The sequence below is a fragment of the Suillus paluster genome (assembly GCF_016628075.1).
Source record: "Suillus paluster strain FC165 chromosome Unknown EDB91scaffold_35, whole genome shotgun sequence".
Classification (NCBI taxonomy): domain Eukaryota; kingdom Fungi; phylum Basidiomycota; class Agaricomycetes; order Boletales; family Suillaceae; genus Suillus; species Suillus paluster.
In genome coordinates, this window is record NW_024537595.1 from 214,211 (window position 1) to 233,763 (window position 19,553).

Below are 19,553 nucleotides of genomic sequence, written 5' to 3' on the forward strand. Positions count from 1 at the left end.
ACGTCAACTGTATTGGAAACCTTGAAAACCCCAACATGTATATTCCCTCGTAGCGTCAGCAGAATACACCCAGTTTGCAAGGACCGAATCTCTGAACGCTTCTCGATGCTATCAACTGATTGTCGAAACCTTACCTCGATCTATTCTAAACCCCCGTCGAATTCGTATCATTCTCGCTACGCCGTATGTAGCACCCTTACAGGTTTCCAGATATATTTGCTGCTCAGCATCCATTCATGTACACAAATTTTAGAGCTTTGGCTTCGTTGGGGAAATACTGTATTTCCTGTGCAGAAAGTCGGCCATGATTTGCGCTGTATGGGCAGTTAGATGGCAATCAATTAGTCCGGTAGGTAAACGTACCGAGTTCTTCTGGAGCCTCCTCAGGAATCTAAGGCACACTTATGTTAGTTGTGGAAAAAATTCAAGGTGAGATACAGACGAGATGGCCAGATGACTTGATGACGATGTTAGATGAATTTGCGGGTCTGCGCCAAGCACGCTGCTTCTTCCCTTCCTTAAACCTGTCGAATAGTGTCTGTCAGTCAGCGAACTTGGTCCTGTCGCAGCTTACATTTCCTGGCTTGGGCTTCCGGGGAGAATCCACAGCAGCTCAATGTTCTCGTCAAGCCTTTCCATTAACTCCCAAGTTTCGCGGCTAGTTCGTGGGGTGGCGAGGATAAGAGCCTCTTGAATGGGAGGCGTTTTTAATCTAACACATCCGCTTTCATCCTCGTATAGTCCATAATCGACATAGAGCTGAAGCACGTCAGGATGCCAAACGGAGAACACGGGTGAAGATTTGAAGGAACGCAAGGCATCCTCCCTACAATCATAGTCAGTACTCTGCGCGAGGGTAATTACCAAAATTTATGCACCGTGATGGCCATTGTTCGCGCCTTATCAAGGAAGCCCCGACCATGCGCTGCGTGTTCTCCCACACATATCCTAGATATGTATCGATCATCGCATCGATGAGGATCATTGAGGAAAACAAGGCCGGAAAATGCAACGCGGCTAAAGCCCTGCGCAATATTATGAGTTTCGACAGGTCTCTGAAACGCGAATGCATACACCGAGCAACCACCAAATGAGTGTCCTGTTGCGACCAGGGTGCGCGAAGAGAAGCCACACTTTTGACGTGATTCGCCAATGGATGCAGGAAGTCGATGAAGTTGAACAGGTAGTGCAGATGTTTCTACCTCTTCTGGCATGTAGTTGATAAGAAAGTTTGCAATGTCTCTCGTGTTGTCAATCCAGTCAACTGCCGTCCATTAATCTCAAGCGAGCGGGTCTGAGAGACGTCCTCTTACAGGTACCACTGAGATTCTGTCTGTTTAGCAGAGCAGCGTCCCCATGTTGCACTGACTCCCATGACCATATCTCATCTATGACACCAGAAGCAGCTAGTAAATAACATAGAGTGGTCTCCCACATCTAATGTATAGTACATAGTGAGATTCCTAACATGCAGACCATGAAATACATGTCATGAGACTCACTTCCATAGGAAAGCCCACTGCTTGCACAAGGAACAAAGTGATCCCCTTCGTTCTGACGTTAGCCTTGTGGTCCTTTTTCACATATCTGTTGACACAATTCCACAGCAACTTGTCGCTCGAGACACTGAAATGGCTGTCCTCCTCTTGCCTAACTTGTCTTTCCATGAGATCAAGTCCCAGTTTCTTGATATCGCCCAGGGTTCTTTTCGAAGAGCGAGGTGGCAGCTCAGGAACTGGAATATCCGGGGTGACTCTGGGGTTCGCTGCAGGTATGATATGCGTGCTGATGTTGTACATGCCAAGTAAGGTATCAGTCCGGGGCTTGCAGGGCAGGGGCGGGACCTTCGATGTGCCCTTCAAGAGGCTTAAACGGCACCCATGGGCGTGGTTTCACGTTTGTTCGGAGTATTGTAGGTGTGTAAGGATATGAGGAAGTCATGAATGTCAACAAACGCTGCCTGGAGCTGTCCCTTCTGACAAGTCGTTGATATTGGTTCAGAGAATACCGGGTTGACGATTAGCAAAATCAGATGTCGTTGTGCACGTACCCGGTACCGGTGACAGGCAGTGTGCAACGTAACGGGTCGTTTCTGAAACAATCGCGTAAAGAGCAGTCATGATTCAGAAAGTCTATAATCATGAGTACAAAATAGACCCATCAGGCTATGGAATTTTGTGATATCAATCAGGCCTCGTACTTGCATAGCTACAACTTGATCCGAAGTGCATCCCACGCATACTTACAGGTAGGGCTCGCTGCCGTCTCTGGCGGACGCCCTCAATTGTGCCGGGTACCCACTTACACACAATATGTATACCTCAAGGTAGCATGCCAAGTCTGATCAGCATCGCACGTCTGCTAGTCAATGATCATTCCAGTCTAAGAGCATATCAGGAATAATGTACGCCTCGCTTGCTGTGTCACTGGCCAGAGATGCCTCTTAACTAAAACATTCCTGCATTCAACTAAAGGTTGGCGAGAGTCAGATTCAGAGCCTTCCGCCGAGTTAGGAGTGCACATTTAGTTACTACCCGGATACTGATCCAATCCTCAACTTCGTTTCGGGCTCCCGGACTCGGATGTGTGGCTGGTGCATGAGGCGATTAACATCTAGGTCACCAGCTGCACAAAGTTCGCGCTTGAAATTGTGGAGGAGACATTTGATGAGATGAATCGGGAACACCAAACTCTTGAGAGTAATTGGGAGGTCTGGAAAATAAACAGTCCGATGTAAAGTGAGCGTACAAAATGTGTGGGGTGTCAAGCGCGCTATGGTCATAACCATTCGACACGTCATCCTATCCAAACAATAAATGACATATAGAACAATAATTACGATTCTATGATGAAAACTTGATTGCTCCAGTCGCGGGGTCCGTGAATGTGAACATCGCAGCGTGTGACACAATTAGCGCAAACGTGGCCGTCCTAGAAGTGTATCAGACCTAAGGACTACATGGATAGAAACGGTGGACTCACATCAAAGCCGTCCACGGCGTACTTCCACCCTCCTTTGTTCGAAGAGGGTGCTGGTTCATGAAGCTGCTGAGCGCGAGTAGAGCTACTGGCCATGCCAGGTACCTGTACGAACATATGAGTGACGTTCAGGCAAAGAGGTACCTGGGGGAAAAGCAGCATGGAACACTGTAATTACTTGACACTTACCGATTTCTGGACACTAGTACCAACCCGGCGAGGAACATGCCCATCGAGCCCATAGCATCTGTATAGTCACGGGTGAGCTCTACAGAAGTGAGCGACTTTGTCACACTCACCAGCGGACTCCGCATACCATGTTTTTGGTAGAGACAATTTAGTTGCTCGAGTCGGATCTCTGGGAGAGTCTGCGGACATGTTGGAATAGAGTCTTGAAGCAAAACGTATGCATCGTTTCACGCAGCTGAAAACATAGTCACGTGACTGCTTCTTAGCTCGACATCTCACATTTTGCGGACAAGTTCTTTGTACCGTCGTCATAATTATTGACCATGTTTCCCTCCCTCCCTGTCCTCGCCTCAGCGGTGGCTAAAATTTCCACTCCCTTCCGACGCTCTCAACTCGGTCTCTTCCACGGGAAAATTAAACAGTACGGTAACAACGTTCCGCATTCGAAACACAAAACCCGGCGGACATGGCTACCTAACGTTCAGAGCAAACGCCTCAAATCGGACGCGCTCGGGCATGAGGTGAAAGTGAAGCTTACGACGCGTGCACTCAAGACGATAAAGAAGGTATGCATCATTGATTTCTGTGCGTGCAGGCAATTTCTCATCATACCTCTACCCTGGGGAGTAGCACGGCGGGGTTGACAATTACCTTCTTCGAACAAAGCCTGAGTTATTAGGTCTCGAAGGAATGCGTCTTAGAATTTTGGTGCGCGAAAAGCTTGACATAAAACGCGTGGAAGACGAGGTCGCCGCCGCCGCTCAAGCGGAGCAGGAAGCGAAGATGCAGCTCGAGAAGGAGGTGAAGGAAGCAAAGCGGAGACGAAAAGCAAGAGTTGTCCATGCGTTCAAGTTACGTGAGGCCCGACAAACTATCACTGGAGGAATCTTTGGATCCACGACATCAAGCACGGCTCGACCTACCGCATCATAGCTAGCGAGTGAGGTCTACTTACGTCTTGTAAGCGTTCTTTACTGATAGACTGGGCAGGTGTAGTGTCTATATCCTCCAATATGATGCCTCGATCATCCTGCTATCAAATGACTCGCATATCTCGCTTCACCTCAGCGCTCAGTGCCCTGTTTTGCAAGAATAATCTAGTCATGTACCATACCAATGCAATGCGAGTTATATCGTAGTAGATGAACGAAGGACGTAATAGGAGTGTGCCCGTAGGGCTATGGTCGTATGGATGTACGATGCAGTGCCAATAGCTATAGATATAAGTGAAAACCCAAGTGTCCTCCCTGAAGCAGTATCAAGAACTTGAATAACAAGAAAAGCAATAAAAATGTAGAATGAACCCCTACGATGCAGCTCCCGCATGGAGCACCTTCCGCCACCACGCCCGCTTCTCGACGCTGGTCGAATTTGGGACAGCAGTGCTTACTCCGAGCTCGTTGGCACCTAATCGTTTCACAGACCTCGTGCTCTTTACGGATGGGGCACGTAATGAGCTAGACCACTTTGAGTGCATGCTCTGATAGTCGCTCTCCGAATCCTGGCGGGACACTGGAACGTGGTTCATGTCCGCAGAATTCGCATATAGAGACTCCTCTGCAAGTCTCCCCTCATCTTCGCCGTAGAGATGACCATCCTCCGTGGTGGCTTCTCGAGAGTGGTCATGCTCCTGCACTTCGGGCTCAGCAAGATATGTAAAGGGGGTGACGAGCCCTGGTCGCGTGACCGGCATTGGATTAAACAATGCTTCGATCAGCTTCTCCGTCCCGCGAACGCCACGGGTGTTTGGGAGTTGGTTAGCATCCAATGGGTTCCGCTTTTTCTTCTTGCGTTTTCTTGATGAAGTGGTCGAAAGAGTGGATAACGAGGACGATGAGGAGTTAGAGTTAGCGTAAAGATCAAGGGTACGTGGTCGTGTTCGAAAGACGTCTTTGTCGAGCAAACCGGCAACCCCACTCAATATCTCTCCTTTAGGGAGAGGTGGGGCAACATATGACGATTCGCCCCCAATATGTTCTAGTTGGACGGTAAGCTACGGGGGAAATGTAAATCTGACGAAATTGAGAGAGACTAATGGTGGGATTACCTTGAGTGTTGCATTAGTCTTGCTCTGCCTGAGCAAATAACGGCGAGTGACAACTCCAGCGCCCACGTATTGAGCTAGATTTAAGCTCACAGCACCGAGCCGTGGATTTCGTGGTGCATCTGGATCGCCTGGGACAACTCGCTGCAAAACCTATTCAGCAAGGTTTGACAAGAAAAATCACTGAAAAAATGCACCTGCATCACGTCAAATTTTGCCTCGCAACCGCCAAGCTCATTGGTTTCCCTACCAATACCCATCTGCACCATGACATCAAGCGTCTGCTCCCATGTCACGCTGTGTTCCTTTAACTGTTCAAACAGAGTATGACCTTTGGCAGGAGAGTATGCAGTCGGAGGAGATTCAGCCAGAGACGGCGTTGAGTCCGGTGGGGTAGTTTGGGGTAACCAGTCAGCGGAGAGGTGCTGTGGCGGTACATGCAGGTGTGGACGAGAATTCGGCGATGCTGAGAAGGTATTAGGCGTTGAAACGCTGCGCGGAGTTGGGCTGGGTGATACTGGTGTGTTTGAGGATATGACTACTGAGGGGATAGATGGATCGTGTGAGTGGGTCGAGTTGGAGTTGGCCACGCTATGGGCGTCTGAGGTATCAGCGGCGCTGGCTGCGTCCATTTCCCATTCGTTAAGCTTCTCTTTCTCTTTCCCTTTAGCTGAGTTGGCACTTCCGTTCGGGGTGGTATTTCCCATAGCCTTGCCCTTACCCTTCACCTTGCCCAATAGACCTCCGCCAGAAGTTACCCCCTTGAACTTCCATCGCACCTCAAATTCTCCGTGAACAAGGGGAACGCTGCTGAGTTGATGGATCTTAAGCCGCATGAGAAATACAGCATGACGAGGCAAGAGATGTGCAAGCTGAGCACGAAAGCCTGTCGAATGACCTGGGGTACCGGGCGTAGGGCTAGCTGGTCTGGCTTGCCCGTGCGAATGAGCAGGTCGTGTTGGCGATTTTCGCCCATCTGACGAAGGAGGTCGCTTGTCATGTGGGCTCGGGGCAAAGGGCGAAAGATGTAATTTCGGATAGGGTTTCTTGGCGGGCCGTAAGGTGGACGAACGTTCTCTACAGGAGAGTAATGACGTGGACGAAGAGGCACCTGGGGGGTGTATTTGACCTGGAACGTGCCTCGAATCGTGGAGCAGCATGGAACGCGTGCTTCACAGCGTTAGAGCTGCAAAGGACAAGTAGTTTATTCTGGCTTGAAGTATGCCTAGATGACACGCATGAAAATCCGCTGATGTCAATCTCGGCACTTCCACGACAAGAAAACCAACACTGATGGAAGAATAGAATCAACTAGGACCAGTACTTAGTACTTGCAAGCTGGTGTTTGAACTACAGTTCAAGTTGCAGACATAAGTAGTTGACGTCGGAGGTTAGGCCACGCTCACGACATGGAACTTTCCTATTATAGTAGCTTACGTGTTTTCACATGACAAGGGCTGACAGTAAGTAGTCGCAGACTCGCACTAACTACCGAGTATAAGTCGTTGTAAATCATCATGTCTATCTAGCTAGATGGCATTCAAGTCTTAATCGATTTTAAGCTTATGATCATTCAACTCGACCATGGACAGTGGGCATTTATTTGAAGTTGATGAGTCAGCACAGAGCTGCGGTTGGTTCCGCGGAAGCAATTAGCGTCATCCCCATCTTCAGCTTCAGCCCCTGTGGCACTTTCTCGCTGCACACTCGCTTGCACTTCGAAACTGCGAACACCCAGTTAATTACTAGTGGACAGGACCTGAGACGGAAATATCATGAAGCCAGAGTTCCTGTCTCTTGGTGAGGACCTCCACTCTCACATCACCTTCCTTCCTTACTGAGACATTCTTCGTTGTACGTCTGAGCTACTAATTGACGTCGATGTCCTAGATGTTTGTTTATAGTGCTGACAATGTATGTAAGGCATTCTGCCAGGCGTACATGACATCCTCCGAGCTTCAGTACATTGTTGAACTCGGTGCCAACAACTGCTCCCCGTTGCTAACACATATTTCGACAAACGCACTCCTATGTTCGGAAAACTCTCTGTAGCAGACGACGTCGATTGCCATGCAGACTCGGCATCCCTCGCCAATGGCCATCTCTGCACGTGGGACTCGTATATATATGAACTCCGTCGTGATCTTTTCAGTATTACCGAAGCCAAAAATCGACCATCATTTGTCTCCATTACCGCATTCAGTTCCCAACGGGGACAGAATAATGGACGTGCTTTTGGACCCAACGCAAATTCTAATTGCCATCTTGCAGGTCAGTGATAATCCTCCTCACACAGGTGACGAGCAATTCCGTGTTGACCTTGGAGCCCTCGATTGAGATCGTGTACATCCCAAAGCTACTGGACAGACACTATTCCTGTCGAGGCTGCTCCGACGGCATGAGCGCGAACGTATTGTAACAGGGAGTACAAAGACGACGCTCAGTAGGTGGGGAAGATATATCGTACTCCGGATCTACTTTCCGGTTGGTGCTGCAGGCAGCTCTTCATTCAAGCCCACATGGTGGTTGTAGATTTAGGACTGGCAGCACTCACCAACATCCAATGTAAGCCCTGGTCGGAAATAGTTGAAAGACTTGATACCTGACACTTGATTTAGAGTATTCTCAGTGACTATTATACTCAACATATATTGATATCAGCGGTGAACACGACCTAATCAAACCTTATTTCCTCAGCAACGATATTAGAAAGAACGATTATCTTCCTAGTTCGTCTATATAGGGCTGGCTAGGGAAGACTACGGAAACGATAGATTGGTGATTGTCGACAATCAATTGAACCTGAAGCAACTGAGGATATCCTGGGCGCCCCAATTGCTGGCATGATTCTTGTTACCTACATCAGTGCTGTCCATAGAGTCCGTTTTTCCGATGGAGGATACCGCAGATGTCTCCCAATCACCGATGCCAGCCCAACAAACAATGTGGACCTCGGACCCTACATAGTACACATCGACTACTATCCATTGTCACGGGGTGAGTCATTTCCACCAGGATTTTCTTCGATCCGGACTCCTTTTCAGGGATAATGCAATGGGACTATTGGGGCCCTTTAGATGCTCGTATTTTCAAGTATCACTATAGATTTAACGTTACCGGGAGTCGAGTTTTCTGGCATTGCCTGCGGTTGACACGACAACTGGTGCTAACCCGGATGCGATGGAGCCATGTAGGTTACATATGATGGACTTCAGCCCCCTCGCTGTTAAGCGCCGGCAGGGTCTGGGACGAGTAGTGACAGAGTCATCCACTATCGAAATCCCAAAAATCGACAAGGAAGTGGGGGTATTTCCCCCTGAAGCGGGGGAGCAGTTGACAACGTCCCTGCCTTACGTCCAGGTCGTATCGGACAGAAAGTTCGGTAGCCATGAGGTAAAGGTGATATGGGTTGACAATGACAGAATCTATCTCGGAGGAGGCAAACAACCTAACGGTAAGTTCTCCCCGTTTTTCAAGCTATACTTATTTTGAGTAGGATGGGGTGTAGACAAGTTCAGTGAGGTGATTGAAATCAGAACTTAGTCTTTATCGATTAGTTATGTATAGACAATCAGATTCATGACGCGACCTCTTTGGTCCCTGCCGAGCGAATTAACCCAAGAAAGTGCCCGCGCTGATAAGTACGTCGTAGTTGTAACCGTCCTAGTCTCCCTAACGCTGACGGTGCTACAATGAACATCTCTCGTTGACATTGTTCGCCTGTAGACTCGAATCAGACCATCAGATTATTTATGAAAGCGGTTCTGGCCATGCCATTAGGGACGAGTATCTGCACTTCAGTCTTCATCTCTAAATGTAAATGTGACCTCGTCGCGTCTCTGTCCAGAGGACGGTTTGACTATCTCATTGTTATTCGAGGTGTTGAGGACCTGTGTAGCGATGGAGATGAAAGTATAAAAGCTGTCGAGGTTTTTGCTATGTTTTCAAGTTCGCCTCCGATGTTCACCCGGGAGACGCAGGCCGTTGGTGATTTTGAGCAGGGAGTCAACCAGCCATGCGTTTCACTGAAAAAATCAAGAAGACGGAATCATTCTTGCAAGTGAATGGGTATCGTACATCGAACGAGGAAAAAAATATTCAACGTACTTATTACTCATGTGTGAAATATTCTTCCGGAGATTCTGTATCTTTACGTCCCGGATCAATCTGATTTCAATCAAGGGCTGGGTAGCCGGGATGTTGCAGTGAGTTTTTGGGTTAGACTGCCTGCTTCGTCCCGATCCTTCCTTTCCAATATTCAGAACGATTTCAGCACGGGTTTCAGAACGCCATCAAGCAATGGATTTACCGTCAGATGGTTAGCATGCGGCGGAGGCGGAGTCGTGTGCGTTATCTTCTATCCGGCTGGAGCTAGCTCAATTTGAAACAAAAACATCCTAGTCGTATCTGTCTCTGGGAGGTTGATGTCAATATGTTGCTCCGGAAGCATGTAAAAAGGCGTGGGTGCGATTGCGGAGCATTCGAGAATGGAGACCCACAGATCGGAGCGCCGAGTATATCGACGTAAACTTGCCTTCACCATGTACACCACGTTTGAGCAAGTTCTGAGTCCCGGTACCACGTAAAAGGTTAGCTGGTCAGGGTCTGCCCACATGCTGTGATTGCTATCAGCCAAATGAGAATTTTTGATCCTAAAACGAGGTGTAGGTCACCCAGTAGGTGTGATTGCAAAGCTTTCTAAGCGGAACGCTGATCATCGACGTAAATTTGCCTCGACCACGCAAACAAGGTATGCCATGTTTGAGCAGGTTCTTGATGCCACAAAAGGTTAGGTGGGTAAGGGTCCACCCACATGCTGTTAGTTGACGAGAGCTTTGATGACGGCTTCCTACAGTCTACAGAAGCAAGAAGCCTCGAGGAATACTCGCGGATGACCAAAAAGAGGTGGCAATGTAAGAACAAGGTACGTCCTTGTCCTTCGCGGGTTGTGATGACTACAAAGACGCCCGCTGGCTTAAAGTTAACATCTGATCAGTTGCTCGCGGAGGGCAAGCGAGGTTAGTCGCCCACGACATCAAGGGAGTTTCCTAAACGGACTACAAACGATTGACCAAAAAGGCGTCAAAGAGAGTAGATAGCTCTAAACAAATTTCGAACATATCCCTTGTTCTGAAAATAGTGGAGACTAGTACTCGGGATATAAAGCATTTTGACAATGTCATCTTTTTTTCGCTGTCTCCAACTCCCAAAGTGATTTGATATCACAAAACCGCTACTATCACGACCTTCTACTACTTCATTTTATATTTCCCAGCTCCATACACTAGCCACGATGTATCAAGTCCGTGCTGCACACCCCATCCAGACAAAAGCCATCTGGGATTACGAAGAATCAGCTACACCCACCATGGCTTCTTTCCCTGCACAACAGTCTTATCCTTCTAATGTCCAGCTTCCTCGCAAGCTGCAACGTCCATCATATGCTGAGGTTCCTAGACAAAATATTGCTGCTATCGCACCTGAACTCTCAGAAGTACCCATGGACTACGTCCGTCGCGGTCTGAAGCTGCAAGCAAACCAGTGAGTATCATGTCAAATCGCTAGGTTAACCTGATCTAACATATCATCTAGGATGTTGGCTGGTATCGCAGCACTTTCACCATCTCACTTGCCTCCGAGCATGCCTCGCTCGCAGTTGCACCACTCCCCTAGTCTAACCATTCCAATTCGGGCATCTGGCTTCTCCTCTTCCTACCCCACACACATACTTGCACTCTCCAGATCATCCAGCTCTTCCGATCCGTATGTGACCCTCGTGGCCACCCATTCGCTTATTCTCGCATCTAATTGCGCTTCCCTCCCCCGCCTCCCCCCATCAGCTTCATCTCATGGCGCTACTGTTAGCGTCACTCTTCCAGTACTTCCTCTCACTATACCCGCCCCGGCAGCATTCAGCCCCTTGCACACTTTCCTCTACACTCATTCAGCACCTCAACTCCTCTCCGCACTCCTTCCGGCTGTCCCGGGCTCTTTCTTGTCTACCCTTACGTCACCACAAGCACTCCGAGGCACACTTGCCTCCGGGCCTGCACTCCACACGCTTTCCGCGCACCTGATGTCATCTGCCCCTGGTATGAGTGCACTTACCAACGTCGCCCAGAACATCGCGGCTGTGTGGAGAAACGCAGTTGCACTAGGCGTGCATGATCCCGAACTCTGGGACTGCCTTGACCTGGCATGGGAGGTCATATTGGGTGCTATGAACCTCGGTGCCGGAGCGCGCTAATACCATAAAACACTAATAGGGGGCACCCGCGCTGGCGCACCAGCCATCCAAAATCTGTATCTGTCTCGTAACCACCACTGTATCCCTGGATTTCTCCTACATCTCAGATCTCATTCACCGCACATATCTCATCAGACCATGCCCTTGTATCCCTTACTATTTCCCTTGTTTTTTTTCCGTCTCTTTCACTTATCGTCGACATCTCTATGACTACCGTGGAAAGCTGAGATACCAAGTAATTTACGATTGGTAGTAATGGTTCAGAGACCTTGTATCTACTATATAACAGAACGATCAAAATGCCTTGTATAACTTCAATCATGTGCCCCTAAGTTTCATTTTAGCTGTCTCGTCCTGGCAAAAGACGCCTTCCGTAAGGAATTCGAAGGCGCTAACTCTCGAGTTCATTCACAAGACTTAAACGATGAAGTTGAACTGCCGTGGCGGTACTTCTCAATCAATTGAGCTTCGTGCACGATGATACTTACAGCATCTACTCCAAGAGCTTGATTATTATGGGCGCTTCGCAGTCTCGAAATTAACATTGGTCAGTGGTCCCCTTACTGGCTATGAGATCGGGATTCATCACCCGCGAGATAACTTATCTACCTCGCCAAACACCGAGATGAAGACCCTACATAGTCGTACTCGGCCATTGTATTACTATTAATTAGTATCACTGACGCAGAGGACCGACTTCGGAAGATCGAGGTCCTTTTATAAGAGGTATGCCATGGACCGCCATGGATAGTCCCCCTTGTCCATTGCCGCCGCAGGTGACCAGACAGAGGTCGAAGGATTTTCAACACTCGTGGCTAACATACTGCACGTACCATATGTGTAACATCGGGCTCGGCCCAATAAATGGATCTTTGTTCTTTTTTTTTTTTGAAAAAAAGAATGGCGACACGACGAAGACTTGTGCCTCAGCCAACTTTGCACTCGAGAGTCGACAGTTGTGCTTATCGCGTCAGTAAAGTTGGGTTTGAAGTTTGACATTTGAGGGTTTAGAGCGTCAAGAAAGACAAACGACAATGTTACCCTACAAGGAACGACTATCTTCATTCTATTGGGTCTGGCTAGGGGAGACCAATTTACCCCCAGGGAAAGAGAAATACACGACAGTGAATAGCTGAACACACTGCGCACACCAGAGAAATATACGAGGCCGAAATTGTAATGGGACACTGCGATTTCTAGAGTCAAGCTTTCTCACGCAACCTCGGGATCCTTCTGCATCATACGCCTGAGCGCCGATTCCGGAACCCTGCTCTCAAACTGAACAGTGCATGGTTGGATATCTGGCACCACCCCGATCATATATCCCATGTCATCCGCCGGCTTCGTAGGATCCAGAGTCATCCGGAAGGCCCAAAGGACAAGGAGCGAGTGTATGAACACGGATCTGTACCAATCGAAATGAGCTCGAAAGATCATATGCGTGGAAGGATATCTTTACCTGGGTACGAGGTGTTGGGCGGGGCATACCCTAGAAACACGGACGGTCAAAGACGAGATATTTTGAGAGACGAAGCTTACCGCCGACCAAACCCGAAGGTATAGAATTTGTGGTCCTTCCTCAGGCCACCTTGGTCGTTCAGCCAGCGCTCAGGTTTGAATGCGTGAGGGTCAGGGAAGACGTCTGGATCTCGAGAGATGGCCCTGAGCAGTACCGATTAGAGCCTTCGTACTTTCGGAAGATGATGCTTACCAATGGTTGCCGAACACCGTAGTCCCGGCAGGAATGCAATAATTTTCCTGTCGTGGATGTTAGAATATCATTAGTGCGATAAATTGTTCAAAGATTACTTGCCCAAATCACGTCTTTAGTCGTTTGATGAGCCAGCCCTACAGTGTGAACCTTGTAAACTGCAGGTACAAAACAGACATGAAAATACCCACCTTCAGCAGCAGACGGTCTCCATCTTTGACACTCAGCGATGAAAGCGCGCAGAAGGGGAAGGGAATTTTCGTCAGCGAAGGTGGGTACTGTGGTGGAGACATCATTAACTCGACAAGACTGCGATAGGAATGAAGCTACCTCGGTTCCTTCCGATGACCGCATCAAACTCGGCCTGGACTTTAGCTTGCTCCTCGGGGAAAAGCGCGGCTACCATGAGCACCGTGCATAACGCCGCAGCAGTCTGGCACATAATATCAACAACAGGTCTTGGGAAACAACTTAGTAAGAAGACGCCTCACCGTGTTGGATGCTAGCAACAAGCTCCCAACGAGCCAAGCCCTCTCAAGCTCAGTAAAGGGATAACTATGCTCAGTTTCGAGCATGTATTTCGCGAACGAAGGGCCGATGTCTTCATTCCTCTGCTGTGGAACGGGGTCAGGCATCATGGAAAGAATGACAAGGCGATAAGTACTAGTTGATGTTTCACGCGATTGAGCTGAGCGGTGTAGATCTTCCTGCCCCTCTCAAATCCCTCTCTTAAATCTTTGCCATACCAAGGAATGTATCTGAGCCACGGAATCGAGTCCACCAGGTAAGCACCAGGGCGCTGGGATTTACCCAATTCCTCTATGCGCTGGCGAGCATCTTTGAGTTCGAGATCACCAGCAAACGTACGCGTGTTCTTCCCGTATGCAACTTTCATGATCACCGATGAGACAAAACTTCAGAATCCCTGTAAGTGGCGTGTTATCACAACCCGCTGGGCAAGCGCTTACGTTAACGTGTGGTTCTGGAAGTTGGATGGATCATCGATGATGTCCATGACCATGTCTTTTGCGTACGATAACTGTATGAGCTCATGCTGCTCGAGTGATCTCGGTCCGAGATGCAAATGAAGTGCTCTGTACCACATTGCAAAGGTAAGATAGGAGTTATTTCGCAGTGCCCAGACTACGAACCTACGCATATGATGCAACCTTTCCCCAGCGTGTGAAAAGGCGATGGACTGTCCGCCGCTAAGCATTTCTGAAGTAGAATACATAGAAGGACGATCAGATGTCGCCCCGCCCTGCTTCTCCAAGATATCTATCGCGGCCTGCAACAAAATATCAAGTCTGGGTATGAAAACTCAGCTGGAGAGACTGACTTTTTGGCGGCCGATAATCACGATTCTCCGGGTTCCTGAGCGAAAACTGATCACGGGCCCAAGCTCTTCAATCCATTTCTCTACAGTAAGATATGACCTAATGAGCGATGTAACATAATTAACATTAGAGAAACGAATATGTCAAATGTGAAATCATACCTGTGATAGGGTAGTACGTGCCCCCAAAGCCCCCAAGTGGTAGGGGAAGGTGGGAGGGGATATTTACTTCCTGATGTAAGGTAACCGCGAATGGCGGCTCCTACCCCAAAACAAGCTGCAAACGCAAGGACGAGCTTCGTGTTTTCTAAAACGTGCAGGTCAGGTACCTGTAACATGGCTGATGAGTGGAGCGTAAAGAAGGATTAAAGAGAGTTCATTGACAGGGAAATCAAGTTATGAATGGGCTTTTGCGTGGCGGTCACTATACCCAATGGAGTTCAACACTGCTGGCCTGAGCCTTGAGACCTCTGATTGCGAGTCATAGAGGTTGATCATACCTAGAGTACTTGATGTGGCAGGGTTGCACCAAGATAATGGCACAATATGATAGCACGTCCCGCGATTGTCAGGTCCCGGTTCGAGACTACCAAAGGGATGTAACAAGCATGACATGATGGGCGACACGGTGGTGTAAGTAACAGCTGTAAGATATATACGCGAGAAGTAACTGTGTGTCACGTGACGGCTAATCTAATCGGAAGTCATTCCATTATGTAATGTTCTCGAGTCTTGATGTGCCCTCCCTTGGTACAAATGACTCAGCCAATGATCGACTTGCGGACCACACCGTACGGGGGGCGTTCTATCTTTGCTATACAACCCATTGCCCAAGGGATCCACATTTTAGCATGTGAAACTCCTTTTGCGCATGTGATCTACAAAGACTATCGCAGGGAGGTCTGTGCCCAGTGTTTCGCTTATGCAGCAAGCGCTTCTCGAAATATCGGCGATCCACGGACTTGGAGTATCAGAAGTTGTAGGGCAGCTTCAGAGTCTGTCTGGTTCTGTACAGATGAATGCAAGATCGCATGGGAAAGTGGCATGATAGGCCCCTTGATAGCAGATACGAATGCTCTTCTTGCGAAGGCACAGATAGCCACTCGGAAAAAAGTCAAAGGCAGACGTCTTTGCCACGATTCTCCTGACCCGATATTGCCAAATGGTCCCACAGCCACTCTACAAATCACGCAAGACCACATCGACGAAGCATGGACGCATGCCGAGGATCTGGCGTCCTCCCCTGCTCGTCTTTCTTCCTACTGCTCTGCAATGGATTTGGAAGACATGGAACTTGAAACCTCGCGTTCAGTTGCCTCAGCTATTGTTCAGCGATATGTATTCGATTGCCGTCTTGCCGATCTCGCATTTTCTTCGAAAATCGCCACATCAGATCCGTGGACAGAAGTTCTTCGTCTCCAGAACAGCGAGCTATCGAACGTCCGCCTGCGGCCTTACATTCTCGTGGCACATCTACGTGTATACGCTTTTCTGTGTCATTCGCTCCCACAACATCTCAGACCGTATGTTCCTACGATACGAAATCTCCTTGCGCGTGACACGGGGAATGCTTTCGGCATTTGGGATGGAGACAGCAGAGATGAAATGCTCGGGTGGGGTGTTTGGGTGGGCGCAAGTTATTTTAATCACAGTAAGAACCCATTTCCTTGGTAAACATACCTTCTTACTCAACACGCCGGCCCATGAAGGTTGTTGTCCAAATGTCAAGAAGACTCGCGTCGGACGTACCATGCAGTTCACAACCTCTCGCTCAGTCGAAACCGGGGAAGAGCTATGCATTAGCTACATTGATATCAATCAAACCATTACGCAGCGCAGACAGGAACTAGAAGACAGCTGGTTCTTCACGTGTCAGTGTCAGCGTTGTCAATCAGAAGATGCTGATGAGGCATGCTTACATTGATGTGCTTGGAACTTCTCCCGTGTGTAATTTCATACATAACTCGGCTTACACCCTTTGTAGGGCTGCTAGAGATGAATCCACCCCCACATAAACAAAGCGTTATTGGCCCACGTATGAAGATCCAAATACGTTAAGAAGAAGCGGAGCTTCTTCAGTCGCAACGGCATTGACTTTTAGCGAACTACGCACACGCACACACGCGGTACAACATATCATCCTGTGTTCCGTGTCGTCGGATGATATATTGGTGTTTGGTCGTTTTGATTTCATCTCGAGGTCGCGTCGGGCCTTCGAATGTCTGCTGCTAGCACCCGCATCATGGCCGATCAAAGCAAACTCGATGTGTTGTCTTGTTGCAACATGCGCGTACTTATTATGCAGTCTGACCAGTGGTCAGTGACTAGCACTGATCATTGAATCGTGCCATCATGTGTCATGACGGAACCGAACAAAGCTAAGCTGAGGTGGATTTGGGCCCCAGCTCAAGTGACCAGATACACATTTCCCCCATAATAATTTGATTATGAAAAGTGAACTTCGCCGAAGTAATTAGTATTTTGGCCTTGTGGCTGAGTGTGCTGCTAGGCTGCTACGTGATCTCACCTATCATTTTAACCACGAAAATTGCCCATATGTAGCTGCCTACCTGCAACGTTGTTCAAACTTCAGGGCATCATGTATAGTCAACGAGCATGCGCACGCTATACTTAGTCTTGACTCTAGATTTCTTTTGCACCCGATTCTAGTTCCGTAGCGATAGCTAGTTTCATCTGGGCCGTATTTGGACTTGCGTAAGAGAGCAGGCTCTACTCCACTCCTGACGACTACTCTCATGACACTGGCGGAAAACAACGGTTCTCCCGCATGTATGAAGGGAAAAGGAAAAGCTAGGCATTCTGAACCTTCAGAACAAACACCCCTGCTACTACACCACGATGATGTCGCTCCTAGTCAACCACGTGCTACTGACGATGAAGATGCCGACCTTGAAAGCAGCTCGGATGCTCGCCAAAGGCTTTGGTCCAAGCTCACATTTGTTTTCCTGGCATCTCTTTCTTTCTGCATTATAATATTTCTTCTACTTGCTCTGTTGGCATACTCCTATGCTGCAAGGTTGTCAGACGTATCCCCAGAAGACATCCTAGAGAATGCGCTGGTGATCCAAGGGCCATACCGGGTGAGCGTACTCAATGTCACAGCAGACGGCGGGGCATGGATACGAGTACAAGCGAGAATTGGAATCGATGCGGGATCAATTCTGGGAGTCAATACGGATGATGACGAGGGAACATTCTACGACATGTGGAAGTCATTCGGTCGCTGGGGCGTCAAGTTTCTAGATAGAGTCACAGTGGATGTCTCTACCGCTCAAATCTTCTCTCAGCGACAGGCACTCCTAGCCACGGTCGATTGCCCGCCATTTGAACTTCCTCTCACCGCCAATCCCCCGTATGATGATTCGTGGTTATCCCCCATGTCTTTAACTCTTTTTGCCATCCCCACCCGGAACGCGTCCGATATAAACCAGTTCGTACAGGACTCCTGGCATTCCGCTGCCGCGTCTATACACGCTTTTATTCCTAACGTGGTCGTCTCAGGGGGCTCAACGAACAAAGGCGGTTGGAGGCAAATGCTAAGGCTCCAGAGATCAGGTGTACAAACTACATTGTCCATGAAGCGTGAGTATAGCTCTTTATCTGTTCATTTGTTAAGAGTGCTACAGCAATACCGACAGTTCCGCCGATCCCTGGCTTGCCCACACCGGGCGAGGGTGTACCACTACCACCCGTGTCACAGCTGATCACGTTGCAGTCTTTTGGCCTGGAGTCTGAAGATGAAGATGTGACTGTACATGCCCTCGCAACTGTCATCAACCCCGTGCCATCTATAATGAACCTAACTGTGCCCTCTCTACCGTTTATAATCTCGCTCCCGGGCGAAAACCATTCATCAGTACCCGTTGTATCGGTCCACACCGACCCGTTCACGCTGACCCACCCCAACATTACGCTCGCTATCTCCGGAAGCGTTCTTCCACTCCCCCCTCACCCTTCTGCATCTATTTCTGCTTTCATTAGTAAATATCTCTCTCTCGAACCTAGCCCCATATCTGTCGTATGTCCACTATTCACATTTTTTGAGGTGGATACGGAATTTCCGGCCCCCATTTCCAAACCACAAATACTGCGCAATGTAACAATTCACGACATGAAGATCAAACCCACATCTATTGGCAGCGGTTTCCTTGCTAGCGGTACGGTGTTCGCTCGCATAGTACTTCCCAAAGGAATGGATCTCACACTGGATGTTACCCGCGTATTTCCTGATGTCCTGGTCTTCGACGGGGAAGTCCACGAGCTGCCTCCCCTTCTCTCACCTCAACAGAAACTAGCAAAAGAATTACCGGACCCACTTCCAGAACGCGCCTTTGGTCGTATACGACCTGAAGATTGGTTAGAGGCAACAAGCATTCAAGTCGATGCTGAAGAAGAAGGTTCCATATTCGCAGTCACCGCAGATATGGTCGATGTACCGTTGGAGGTACTCCCTGGTCGGCAGAAGCACTTCAGCAATTTCATCAGCAAGGTTTGTGTCATTCTGTCATTCTTTGTATGACCTTGTTCACGTAGAATTGGTTGCAGGTCATATTTGGCGCCCATGGTGCATTGGCTGGTTTGCAGGGAGCTACTGATGTCGGAGTGCACATCCTTGGATTACCGTTCCGTGATCATGAGGATGCGACCACAGGAATGGACCTTTTGGATCTGCCCTTCCAGGGGAGCGTCCGCATTGCAATGAAAGATTTGCTTGTACAACGGCTCGCTTGATCTTCTCGTGAAAGAACCATCTGTAATTTATCATGATACATAGGTCTACTTGTTGATAAACTCATTCCAAGTCATTGTTACATAGATTAGCACTTCACTTTACTATTCATCTTGCAACTTCGTACATATCGTCTGATTCACTACTTGTTTTATGTATTGTCCTCGTGAGCTTACGATGTAATCGTGGAATGAAAGGGTCCACTCCCTAATGGAGGGTTCGATATAGGTGGTTTCATAGAACAGCTTTAGGACTTCCGCGGCCTTCACCTCAATAAGATTCCCGTACTTGTGTTGT

At 48.6% G+C, this 19,553-nt stretch overlaps 9 protein-coding genes across 9 annotated transcripts; 5 read left to right on the forward strand and 4 right to left on the reverse strand.

Annotated features, from left to right (window-relative positions):
- Positions 1-67: 67 nt before the first annotated feature.
- EDB91DRAFT_482024 (uncharacterized protein) lies at positions 68-1,913 on the reverse strand. Its single transcript, XM_041327412.1, has 8 exons — positions 1,503-1,913; positions 1,314-1,437; positions 1,075-1,264; positions 879-1,025; positions 575-826; positions 443-524; positions 364-391; positions 68-314 (listed from the first exon to the last, which is right to left on the reverse strand). Exons 1-8 carry the CDS (start codon positions 1,797-1,799, stop codon positions 250-252), a joined length of 1,185 nt encoding a protein of 394 aa, XP_041176033.1. The 5' UTR covers positions 1,800-1,913; the 3' UTR covers positions 68-249.
- Positions 1,914-2,843: 930 nt separating this feature from the next.
- Positions 2,844-3,357, reverse strand: EDB91DRAFT_1249658 (uncharacterized protein; the record flags this gene model as incomplete). Its single annotated transcript, XM_041323125.1, has 4 exons — positions 2,844-2,931; positions 2,983-3,084; positions 3,169-3,226; positions 3,279-3,357. The coding sequence occupies 4 exons, from the start codon at positions 3,355-3,357 to the stop codon at positions 2,844-2,846; spliced, it is 327 nt and encodes a 108-aa protein (XP_041176034.1).
- A 134-nt stretch (positions 3,358-3,491) lies between these two features.
- Positions 3,492-4,101, forward strand: EDB91DRAFT_1237897 (uncharacterized protein; the record flags this gene model as incomplete). The annotated part of the gene is made up of 2 exons (XM_041321643.1): positions 3,492-3,734; positions 3,799-4,101. 2 exons carry the CDS (start codon positions 3,492-3,494, stop codon positions 4,099-4,101), a joined length of 546 nt encoding a protein of 181 aa, XP_041176035.1.
- A 141-nt stretch (positions 4,102-4,242) lies between these two features.
- Positions 4,243-6,595, reverse strand: EDB91DRAFT_482366 (uncharacterized protein). The gene is made up of 3 exons (XM_041327414.1): positions 5,410-6,595; positions 5,216-5,356; positions 4,243-5,161 (listed from the first exon to the last, which is right to left on the reverse strand). Exons 1-3 carry the CDS (start codon positions 6,370-6,372, stop codon positions 4,475-4,477), a joined length of 1,791 nt encoding a protein of 596 aa, XP_041176036.1. The 5' UTR covers positions 6,373-6,595; the 3' UTR covers positions 4,243-4,474.
- An 840-nt stretch (positions 6,596-7,435) lies between these two features.
- Positions 7,436-8,755, forward strand: EDB91DRAFT_1083050 (uncharacterized protein; the record flags this gene model as incomplete). The annotated part of the gene is made up of 7 exons (XM_041315570.1): positions 7,436-7,483; positions 7,509-7,627; positions 7,710-7,777; positions 8,021-8,209; positions 8,257-8,402; positions 8,453-8,666; positions 8,709-8,755. The coding sequence occupies 7 exons, from the start codon at positions 7,436-7,438 to the stop codon at positions 8,753-8,755; spliced, it is 831 nt and encodes a 276-aa protein (XP_041176037.1).
- Positions 8,756-10,580: 1,825 nt separating this feature from the next.
- On the forward strand, positions 10,581-11,459 carry EDB91DRAFT_1055009 (uncharacterized protein; the record flags this gene model as incomplete). The annotated part of the gene is made up of 2 exons (XM_041313883.1): positions 10,581-10,753; positions 10,805-11,459. The coding sequence occupies 2 exons, from the start codon at positions 10,581-10,583 to the stop codon at positions 11,457-11,459; spliced, it is 828 nt and encodes a 275-aa protein (XP_041176038.1).
- Positions 11,460-12,553: 1,094 nt separating this feature from the next.
- On the reverse strand, positions 12,554-15,174 carry EDB91DRAFT_482561 (cytochrome P450). The gene is made up of 14 exons (XM_041327415.1): positions 15,007-15,174; positions 14,669-14,955; positions 14,510-14,606; positions 14,322-14,458; positions 14,139-14,264; positions 13,835-14,084; positions 13,662-13,784; positions 13,501-13,603; positions 13,362-13,448; positions 13,273-13,307; positions 13,171-13,217; positions 12,999-13,121; positions 12,919-12,948; positions 12,554-12,864 (listed from the first exon to the last, which is right to left on the reverse strand). The coding sequence occupies exons 2-14, from the start codon at positions 14,842-14,844 to the stop codon at positions 12,672-12,674; spliced, it is 1,527 nt and encodes a 508-aa protein (XP_041176039.1). The 5' UTR covers positions 14,845-14,955; positions 15,007-15,174; the 3' UTR covers positions 12,554-12,671.
- An 88-nt stretch (positions 15,175-15,262) lies between these two features.
- On the forward strand, positions 15,263-16,687 carry EDB91DRAFT_1224310 (SET domain-containing protein; the record flags this gene model as incomplete). Its single annotated transcript, XM_041320951.1, has 2 exons — positions 15,263-16,157; positions 16,216-16,687. The coding sequence occupies 2 exons, from the start codon at positions 15,263-15,265 to the stop codon at positions 16,428-16,430; spliced, it is 1,110 nt and encodes a 369-aa protein (XP_041176040.1). The 3' UTR covers positions 16,431-16,687.
- A 478-nt stretch (positions 16,688-17,165) lies between these two features.
- Positions 17,166-19,442, forward strand: EDB91DRAFT_482590 (uncharacterized protein). The gene is made up of 3 exons (XM_041327416.1): positions 17,166-18,109; positions 18,166-19,016; positions 19,073-19,442. The coding sequence occupies exons 1-3, from the start codon at positions 17,263-17,265 to the stop codon at positions 19,256-19,258; spliced, it is 1,884 nt and encodes a 627-aa protein (XP_041176041.1). The 5' UTR covers positions 17,166-17,262; the 3' UTR covers positions 19,259-19,442.
- The last annotated feature ends 111 nt before the right edge of the window (positions 19,443-19,553 follow it).

What these genes read in the sequence shown, in the direction of transcription:
- EDB91DRAFT_482024 (XM_041327412.1), bottom strand. Translation starts at nt 1,799, where the DNA reads ATGTACAACATCAGCACGCATATCATACCTGCAGCGAACCCCAGAGTC. An exon ending in ACAGAATCTCAGTGGTACCT is followed by an intron (nt 1,265 to 1,313) that starts GTAAGAGGACGT and finishes AATGGACGGCAG; the next exon opens with TTGACTGGATTGACAACACG. An exon ending in GGAGGCTCCAGAAGAACTCG is followed by an intron (nt 315 to 363) that starts GTACGTTTACCT and finishes CTGCCCATACAG; the next exon opens with CGCAAATCATGGCCGACTTT.
- EDB91DRAFT_482366 (XM_041327414.1), bottom strand. Translation starts at nt 6,372, where the DNA reads ATGCTGCTCCACGATTCGAGGCACGTTCCAGGTCAAATACACCCCCCA. An exon ending in CAAAATTTGACGTGATGCAG is followed by an intron (nt 5,357 to 5,409) that starts GTGCATTTTTTC and finishes TAGGTTTTGCAG; the next exon opens with CGAGTTGTCCCAGGCGATCC. An exon ending in AGACTAATGCAACACTCAAG is followed by an intron (nt 5,162 to 5,215) that starts GTAATCCCACCA and finishes TTTCCCCCGTAG; the next exon opens with CTTACCGTCCAACTAGAACA.
- EDB91DRAFT_482561 (XM_041327415.1), bottom strand. Translation starts at nt 14,844, where the DNA reads ATGTTACAGGTACCTGACCTGCACGTTTTAGAAAACACGAAGCTCGTC. An exon ending in TGATTATCGGCCGCCAAAAA is followed by an intron (nt 14,459 to 14,509) that starts GTCAGTCTCTCC and finishes ATTTTGTTGCAG; the next exon opens with GCCGCGATAGATATCTTGGA. An exon ending in GAGACCGTCTGCTGCTGAAG is followed by an intron (nt 13,308 to 13,361) that starts GTGGGTATTTTC and finishes TTCACACTGTAG; the next exon opens with GGCTGGCTCATCAAACGACT.
- EDB91DRAFT_482590 (XM_041327416.1), top strand. Translation starts at nt 17,263, where the DNA reads ATGACACTGGCGGAAAACAACGGTTCTCCCGCATGTATGAAGGGAAAA. An exon ending in AACTACATTGTCCATGAAGC is followed by an intron (nt 18,110 to 18,165) that starts GTGAGTATAGCT and finishes CAATACCGACAG; the next exon opens with TTCCGCCGATCCCTGGCTTG. An exon ending in TCAGCAATTTCATCAGCAAG is followed by an intron (nt 19,017 to 19,072) that starts GTTTGTGTCATT and finishes AATTGGTTGCAG; the next exon opens with GTCATATTTGGCGCCCATGG.